General features: G+C 29.9%; 1 protein-coding gene and 1 non-coding gene across 3 annotated transcripts; both read right to left on the bottom strand.

The window, feature by feature from the left end:
* Nucleotides 1-1656: 1656 nt before the first annotated feature.
* LOC125582827 lies at nucleotides 1657-1792 on the bottom strand. The gene has a single exon (XR_007320276.1). It is a non-coding gene; the product is annotated as a U11 spliceosomal RNA (small nuclear RNA).
* Nucleotides 1793-1885: 93 nt separating this feature from the next.
* Nucleotides 1886-5374, bottom strand: LOC106381572 (actin-related protein 9). Of its 2 annotated transcripts, none has more exons than XM_013821486.3 (17): nucleotides 5211-5374; nucleotides 5064-5136; nucleotides 4871-4980; nucleotides 4717-4779; nucleotides 4454-4625; nucleotides 4103-4302; nucleotides 3902-4022; nucleotides 3661-3815; nucleotides 3543-3593; nucleotides 3294-3425; nucleotides 3124-3213; nucleotides 2959-3029; nucleotides 2714-2889; nucleotides 2594-2637; nucleotides 2456-2505; nucleotides 2260-2356; nucleotides 1886-2158 (listed from the first exon to the last, which is right to left on the bottom strand). In XM_013821486.3, exons 1-17 carry the CDS (start codon nucleotides 5211-5213, stop codon nucleotides 2015-2017), a joined length of 1752 nt encoding a protein of 583 aa, XP_013676940.2. In that variant the 5' UTR covers nucleotides 5214-5374; the 3' UTR covers nucleotides 1886-2014. The 2 variants fall into 2 exon arrangements, with proteins under 2 accessions (XP_013676940.2, XP_013676941.2); XM_013821487.3 differs by having other exon boundaries at nucleotides 4454-4622.
* Nucleotides 5375-9632: the final 4258 nt, after the last annotated feature.

Below are 9632 nucleotides of genomic sequence, written 5' to 3'. Positions count from 1 at the left end.
GTACCTGCCCTATGCGATGAATTCTCATGATCGCTTGCTCTTCCACTGCTGGATTCCACCATGGAACTTCTTTATTCAAGAATCAGAGCTTGTAGAGTTTTACTGTATCAAACTTGTAGAACAGAGATTTAAAAGGAAACACTGATTATATTGATAATAGTAACTGGTTACAAGTAACTTTGAGAGACTGATAATGGAGTTCTCTCACCTCCCCATGACATGAATGATCAACAACTTGATAAAAGAGCTCTCTAACTCTCATCCCAGCTTATATACCTTAGGTTAAAAGACACCTAACCCAGCCCATATTATTCTATCGCTGGCCCATTTGCTTCTCTGAAATATAAGCCTTCGTATCAAAAATTAGGCTTGAAAAAGTGGGGTACCATGAAGACGTTTGAAGCAGCGGTTAAACTCAGACTAAACTCCTCTAGCTTTAGGAGACATAAAGTTCTCCTGATACACAACAAAAGCATAATAATCTTTAAGCTCTATATATGCTCGATTCAAACAGAGTTGGAGAGTTTGTTTACTTACTGTTTTGTATTTGGTTTCATTGACCTCTTTCAACGCCTGCCAGCTTTTCATCAAATCTAAAAACTCAACTCCTCTTCTTGTCAGTGGAATCTCCAAAAGATTCACTAACAATACTACTGGCTAAAGAAAATGCTCTTCTCGCCCTGTTTAAAAAAAAATCATGAAGATACCAAGACATCATCAATCCTTCAAATAAGTTATGATTATGACAGATTTTTTTTGTGCTTGAAACATGGAACTGTAACACTTACTTTGGATCTCTTGGAAACGGCGGTATAGAAGTCGTGTTCTGCTTCAGATTTTTCAAATTAAATTACTTGAACATAGGTTGGATGACTAGAAGATGATGTACGAGATGGATTATTTCATCCCTCCACAAGGCCCATCAAATAGGATATTTGAACCGTCAAGCTGGCCCGAGAAGCCGGATCAAGTCGGCGGGCTCCCGACTAAAGCTCAGCTTTCCGCTTGGCGTCCTGAAGAAGCGTGCTAGGCCTGGCCCATGGAGAGATCAGTCGACCCCAACGCTCAGCCTAACCATAGTGGGCCCATTAGGTCGGACCGACCTAAAGCTGAGAACGAAGGAACAACTATATAAGAGAGAGGAAAGAAGAACAAGAGGATACAAAGATACACATACACACTCGGCGGCTAGAATTATAATTTTATTCTTTTGTATTCTCGCCAACTTGTACTTTTCCGGCCAACGCTCGAGCACCGACTTACTTTTCGATCAAATTTTCATTATTTGTAATCAAACTGTTTACCGATTAATAAAACGTCTTTGAACTAACCCACTGACGAGTTCCGTCTTTCTCTTTACTGTTTCGACCGAGCTCGGTTCATATAATATAAATATATAAATTATATATGAATAAAATTCCAATTGGACCAATTGAACCGGTAGTTATACCGAGTCGGTATCCAATCAGGTTTCAAAACATTGGAGTCTATCAGTAGCTAGACCAAGTCGGTATCTAGTCCGGTTTCAAAACATTGTTCTAACTTTCTCACAAATATTACCTATAGACTTTCTTGCGGTTATTTGTTTAATTGTTTTAGTATTATTCGATGCAATTTCCAGTTAAAAATAGATTAATAATTAATAAAATGAGAAATTGGAGGGTCGGCCGAGCGAGCCAACCCTATAGGGTTTCCAGAAATAATGTCGGCCATATGTCTTGATTGTGCCATACAGCACTCACCCTTTTAATCTTAGGCTGAGCGTGGCATAAATAGCCATCCGACCCTTTTTAATTTTTAAAGCGGAGGCCCAGCTCCCTTATATAGAAGCCCTGCTCGACCTCTTCTCACTTCTCTTCCCGATGTGGGACAGAAACAAACACAGTCAACCGTAACCAACTTCTTTTAACAAAAACAAATAAATAAATAAACCTCCGCTACAAACTAACAAAATAACTTTGCTTTTACTCCCTCTCTCGTGTATTAAGAAAAGTGTCTTAACAACAACGTAACACTAGGAGTTGATGAAACAAAATGCTTGTGCTTGAATGTAATAAGAGTCTCTGTACTTCTTAGCACTCCCTACTCGTATCCCATTCTCCATCCATTCGTTCCTGTGTATCCATGCCTCCCTTCCAAAATCCAATATTCCCAGAATCTGTTCTTGTCACCGTTTCAATATAGTTATATATATACATATATATATATATATATACGTCTCACCATGCTCATAAACAGATGCAAAAAGGTAGAACATACCGCTCCTCCTTTCCAAGATACGAATGTTGGATCCATTTTTGACGGCAGAACCTCCACCGTGTCTATGGCTTCCGTTGGAGGTATCGCATGAAGAACTCTAGGAGAGAGAGAGAGAAGGGGGGGTGGGGGAACAAACAATTACTTCAACAAAGCAATCTCTTTGAAGACAAATATGTTCAAAAAGATATGAACAAACCTTTCTTCCACGGCTGAGACCAGACCTTTAGTCAAACCAACACCACCAACCTGAGAAGAAGCAAAAAACAAGAGTTTCAGGGGATTATATGGAGGAACCGAGTCTTTTATAGAAACAGACAGGTTTTCAAGAATCTACCAATTGTATGCTGGAGAATAGTTTTCGCTGAAGGTCTATGCGTCCTGCAAGCCAAAAATGGTCTTTTGTTAGGAGTCATCACCTTCCGATATCAAACAGGACAGACAGTGAATCATTTACCGGCAGAGAGAATGCTGCTGGTAATGGCTTCAGCAAGACCAATCTTCTCTTCTTTCTTCGGGTTCAGAGGAGAAACTGCAAAACTATCCCACACTGGTAATCCCATATTACCACCACCACCACCACCAAAGTCCATGTTCCATGTTTCCTCCAACATATTCTCATGGTCTTGGAACCTAAAAACAATATACAAAATGAACATCTCTCAACAGAAGAAAGGGTTATAAGAAAGGATTGATTCTGACCATGTACGTGGTGGCTGGGGAAACAATTCAGGAACAAGAAGGTTAGGATAAAACAAACCCATCGGTGGAACCTGAGATAACCAAAGAAAATCTATTTTCAAGACTTAAAACATAAGAAGAGAGCATTTAACAGAATCATGACTTGAGCTTGTTTTTTATGTTTACGTTAAGTGAGGTGAGATTTGTCTTGTGAGCCACAGCTGGCATGCCGTCCTCGTAAGAATAAACTGTTGCAGCTGTTTCAACTTCTCCTTCCTGTTTATGTACAAAAATCATATTAGTTTCAATATTTTTTTTATCAAGCGAAAAATAACAACGGAGATAATCCAACTTACTCTAATCTCACAATATGACTCCTTAAGTCGATTAAGCATCAGCATATCGATTGGCTTTGCCAAAACGTCTGTTCGGAGCTGTGGCCAGTTTTGGTAATGCCTCTGAATCCATAGAAGGCATCTACATATATCCTGAAAATCGTTTGTAGATGAAGAAAGTTTAGCATGCAGTGTAGCTCATCTAGAAACAGAAAAGAGAAACAAAAATAAATAAATAATATATATATATATATATATATATATCCTTACATCTCCTCCAAAAGGTAGAATCTTTTCAGTATTTGGCAATGAGACTCCATCCTACAAAAACATATCAAAAGTTATAATGGAAGAAGTCACCTAGACTTTTCGCCTATCCTGCTAATACCTCGATACAAACAACTGCACTTGTCTGGGCTCCCATATTCACAATGCAAGCTGTTGACAAACCATTCCCAAAAATGGTGGATAAACCTTCTTGGTGGACCACTGCTGAGCTAAAGCATAGGTCTCGCAACACGATAGTTAGCAGTTCCTTTATTTCTGATAAAATATCATGAATCCAAATCAGAATACTAGCGTACATCAATCAACATATGTCTTGATGGAAGTGAACATTAAGGCTTTACCGCGGCTGTCAAATGTTCCCGGGACAACAAGAACAGCAGAATACTTGTTTCTCTCACTGTGAGCTATCTCAAGTTTATCTAGCAAAACCCAGTCCCAGATAGCGACTAAATCCTCACAAACCTGGAGAGGCAGATAGGAGTATCAAATAAGTTGTCATCTAGAATAGAGAAGAGAAAGCATTACAGGAAAGAAACATGTACCTGTTGCGCTGAATATTGTGGCGAAACATTGAAGTGGCCTCTCCGGATAGGACGGTGAATGGTATATGGCTCTTTTGGAGATATTCTCATAGCTTCTTCACCAAAAATCATATTCCTATACTTGCGCTTACTCTCACCAGAGTCTGTAACATCAGGAGCAGCTCTATCTGCGTTGTCTTCACTTCTATGAGCAGAGGTTTCTGGTGTGTACATGAAGTAAACACATTGAAACCCATCACATGTATATTCAGAAAAGAATAACATTCCTATATGTAGGAGATATAAATCTGATAAAGCAGATTATACTCTACTATGTTCTAATAAATAGAGAGATTGAAGAATGACAGAGACCTGAGGTGGGAAGCGAACTAGGCTCGTCCTCAAACACATCAGTCCAAGGAAAGGCCGTATCTTTCTTCGTATTAGTACTTGGTTGGTTGTATCCATCGATCCTCGCCGTCTTGCGTGAGCCAAAAGAAGAGCTTCCATCCAGGTATGGTATCTTCAACAGCGACGCCGTCTTCTGAGTTTAAAAAAAAAAAAGAAGAAAAAACGAAAGAGTGAGCAGCACCAACAAGTGAAATTCTAGCGACAGAGGAAACAAGATTTCTTACAGTGTTGAAAGCTCTCTCACGGTCAACTTGTTGACTGGTGGTGGTGACCTGAGTGTTAATCATCTGGGGGATATATAAAGAACAATTTTTTATTGGAAAGAAACAGAAGTGAAAAAAAAGGAAGAAAGGTTTAAACAAGAACCAGAAAGAAGACCTGATCGAGAAGGTTTGGTTTGCCGATTATGGTGGTGTGTCTAGCAATGCAGTGAGGGACATTGAAAGGTGTGTCTTGCTTAGCAAGTCCTATTCTTACATTCCCAGACCCTAAACCCGAGAGATAGAGAGAGAGAGAGAGCACCAGTGTGAGATTCCTTTATACCTAAAAAGATCAATTAAAGAGGGCACACCTGGGTTGATGATAACGAGATTTGATCCTCGTTCGGATACAAGCTGAGACGGGACTACTGATTTCAAGTAATCCTGCCATTGATAAAAAAAGATCTCTGCGTCAGATAATTTGATTTGTTGACTTTGCGGTAAGACTAGAAGATTACCATTTTCACGGCCAATAAAGAAGAAGAGCCTGTCGAATTAGGGTTTCCACGAATTTTGAAAAGCTTAACCAGATCGCAATATTTCACAGAGAGCGCTACGGAAGTGTTTAACTAAAGAGACAATGGCCCCAGCCAGAGAGAAAATATCTATTATAACTATTTGTATAACTTAATAATGTTACAAAAGATCATCCCTAAAATGTTGCTTACATTATTTTATTTTTTATTTTCATAACAATATCCTAACAATATATTTAATTATCTTTTTATTCCATCAAAATATTGGTGATGATTGGTTCGACTCTGACTTTAAAAATTTAGCTCCAGATGATTAGACGTAGATAAATCGGTTGTAGTTGTAAAGTTGTTACTGTAGATTTTTTCTGCAGAGATTTTTGCTGTAGTTAAATTTGTTGTAGCTGTAAGCTGTAGGCTGTAGATATTTTAAAATAAAATATATTAAATATGTGTTATATATATAAAATTATTATTTTATATAAATTAAAATATTTTTTTATTAATATTTTTTAATAAATTATCAAAATTTATTATAATTTAAAATGTGATATGTAAATAATATTTATATTATTTAAATATCTTAATAATTTAAAAACACTCAAATTCAAAATTAAAATATTTATAAAAGTTTTTATTATGATTATATAATTTATTTGATATTATAGATATTTTTTTATTTACAAATTCTACAGCCTATAAAAAGAAGATGTAGGATTTTTGCCTAAAATACATAAGAAAAAATTTTGTTTTATTTTTATTTTGTTGTAGCTTTAAAAATAAAGGTAAAGCATGATTGGTAAAACTAAATAAAAACTTGATGTAGACTTTAATTTTTAAAAGTAAAGCTACAACATGATTAGTAAAATTTAGTGATTTAAAAATAAATAAAACTAAATTAGGGAGATAAAACCTAACCAATCACCCCCATTATTAATAATGGATAATTTCGAAAATATATTTACTCCATCAATATATAATTATAATTGCATATAACCATTTATAATCAACTTAATATTAATAACATTTAATTATTCTACAGTTAATACATGCATATGATCTAATTAATAATAGTAATAATTAACATTTATTATGCAAATAAAATAATGTTAGAATTTGACCATGCAAATAATAAAATCAAATCAAATATTAAAATCCTAACACTATTGTATTATCATAATAAGTGTTATTATTATTAATTATGTTATACATATGATGTTGTGTATCAATATGTATAATCACATGTATAATGTATCAATATTTATATAGATGTTGGGTTAACAAACATGCATCGATAAATATATAATATTTTTAATATATATATACTATAGTGATGAATTTTTCAAGCGTGATTTTTTCATTTGGACAATTCTTTAAAATTTTATCAAATTTTGCATGAATTAATTATAATATTTATCTTTTTAATTGAATAACAATAAATATTTTTTAAGAAAGTTCTAAAAAAAAATTTTAAAAAAATTTCGGAATCAATTTAAATTTTATATCCAAAATTAATTAATTTTAATTGTAGTTATCATAAACTATAATTAGAAATTAAAATTTATTTTAGTTTTGATTTATATATGAAAATGTAAAATTATATAAAGTATTATAATTATATACTAGATCTCGATCCGCGCATTTTTGTTTTAAGTTATTTTGATATAAACATTTTGTTTTCAATTCTAACTTGTAATATATTATAATATTTATGTGTCTATCAATTTTTAAAACATAATAAGTTTACGGTATATTTTTTTCATTGAATAAATTGTTTCAAACTTTCACATGTATTTGTATCTTCTTTTATATATATATTTTTTGGATTATTATTTCATTATTAAAATCGTAACTATATATATAAAGATTAGTAAAATATTGTTTTATTTTCATATTCAAAAATATCGTAACATTTCACAAATTTAGAATTTTTTTAAAAAATTAAACTTTTCGCTTCACAGATTTATATTATCGAGTAAATAATTAAACATATAGTTTTTGTTTAATTTTTAAAATAAACTATGTAGTTTAAAATTTATTTTCATTGGTTTAAGGTAGTAAAGATTAGTCAGTGTTAGATAATATGATTTCTGTTATTTAAAAAAAAAATCATAATTTTAAAATTTAACATCAACAAATATTTAAATAATTAACATATAGAGGTATAGTATTACAATATCAAATTATATATATTTAATTTATACTATCTATAAATCCAAAGGATCATCTATTGTTTTTTTTTTTAACACGGATCATCTATTGTTTAAAGCTAATTATTTGATAGCCCAATAAAAATTTCTATTAGGTCCAAAATTTACATGATAAGATTATATATTAAATGTACCATGACTTTCTAAGAATAGGTCTATTAGGTCCATTTTTTAAAAAATCACAAATGAATCAAGGTTGTGACTTATGTTTTAATATATAAGATTCATTGATAATAACAATTTAAACTGATTAATTTTCAAAAATAAAATTTACAAACATTTTGTTAGAAATATTCATTTCTATTTCCAATTAAAAGAAGATATTTTATCCAACTTAGTGTATTTCTTAAATATGATATTTACTACAAACATATTTTGAAGTACAATGTATTATTGTTTTTCTTTAAAAGAAATTCTTTTACGGTATCTCAAAAAATATATTTTCTACTATATAGATCCAATTTAATTTGCTTTCTTATAAATTTAAAACAAAAAAAATTATGTAAAGTAATATTGTTACATAATAAAGTTTCCAAAATATTTTTTGTTAAAAAAATAAAAAATTTATAGTAATAATATATAAGCCACGTAAACATAGCTATTATAGAATTACATTAAGTTATTGGTAAAAATTTTTATATAAACTAAAACATTTTAGTATATAAACAAAAAAAATCTGCACGGTTGTGCGGATTAAAATCTAGTAGATGTATTATCAATTCAAAAAATGATCACTTCACAAAATAGTATAAGTATTTTTAATTCTTTGCTAACTTTTTTTCAAAAATTATCACAATGAGTAATTTTGATTATCTTAAAAGATAAATTATTAATTATATCTTATATATGTAGTCTCTATGCAATTTTTAAATTAAATTTAAATAATAATATAAATATAATATGTAAGTGATATTTATCGTATTCTATCTTATATTATATAATATGTGAAGTGATCATTTTGCTCTCAAGTTAAAATTTAAAGTGTTTATTACCCTTAATAAATAATTAAATAAGATTTGTTAATATATAATTATCCATAAATTAAATACAAATTTTATTAATTTGATAATCATCATTATCTAAAAAGATTTTATATTATATTTTCCAAAAATGTTTTTAAATAAATATAAATAAATAAAATATAAATCTCTGTATATAATTTAAGGTATATACAAAAGTTTTCAAGTTTATTTTACGTTATAAAATATTTTTATTAAAATAAAATAACTTTATACCGTGTATAAGAAATTAATATTTAATTAATTATATCTTATATATGTAATATCTATACAATTTTTAAATTAAAGTTAAGTAATAAAATAAATATAATATGTAAGTGCTATTTATCGTATTATATCTTATATCTTATAATATGTGAATGCTAATACATAAAATATATAGTTAACTAATATTAAATATACATGATATTTATTGTAATCTATTTGATCTATATACACTATTATTTGTGTAGTCAATAATTACAATAAAAATAAAAACGTAAACAAACAAGAAACATGTAATAAGAAAAAATATAATCAGTGTATATCCCAATGCTCCTATTGATTGAGAAATTTAATGTTTACCATTTTCATGATACCATTATTCATCTTTACCACCATGAAAAAGACATTTTCAAAAATATCTTCTTCATTAAGTGACAAAAGAATATATATAATTGAACAATTTAAAAAATATATATATTAATTTGATAACTTTGTGTTAGACAATGTTTATGATTTACCAACAAAAGGTTCTACGATATTATGTCATTAAGGGTTAGATTGTTAGGGTTAAATTTTAGATTGAATTTTTTTTTTGTTTATTGAATTAAATTTGAATATTAATGTTGAGTAGCTTATATATTAAATATTTTGATATTTGATATAATAATTAACACTTTTTGATTATAAAGCTAAATTTAGGGTATGAGATTTGTAGTTTAGGGTATAGTAATTCTACGATAAAGTCTACTGAATTGTAGACATCTTTTTAGTCTACTTAAATTAGTGTTTACAAACAAATATTATTTTTGTAATAAATTTAGCTTTTTACGAATACAAATCTGAAATCATATATTATAACTACTAAAAAAATAAAAAAATCAATTTAATAAATCATACTTTACAAGTATTAAAACAATAAAGAAAAAAATAATCCAAAAAAATAATCGTTGTAGACTTACAAATAAGTCTATTCA

The sequence above is a fragment of the Brassica napus genome, chromosome C2 (genome assembly GCF_020379485.1).
Source record: "Brassica napus cultivar Da-Ae chromosome C2, Da-Ae, whole genome shotgun sequence".
Classification (NCBI taxonomy): domain Eukaryota; kingdom Viridiplantae; phylum Streptophyta; class Magnoliopsida; order Brassicales; family Brassicaceae; genus Brassica; species Brassica napus.
The sequence above is the reverse complement of the archived record's forward strand: the minus strand, read 5'-3'. Positions and strand labels throughout refer to the sequence as shown.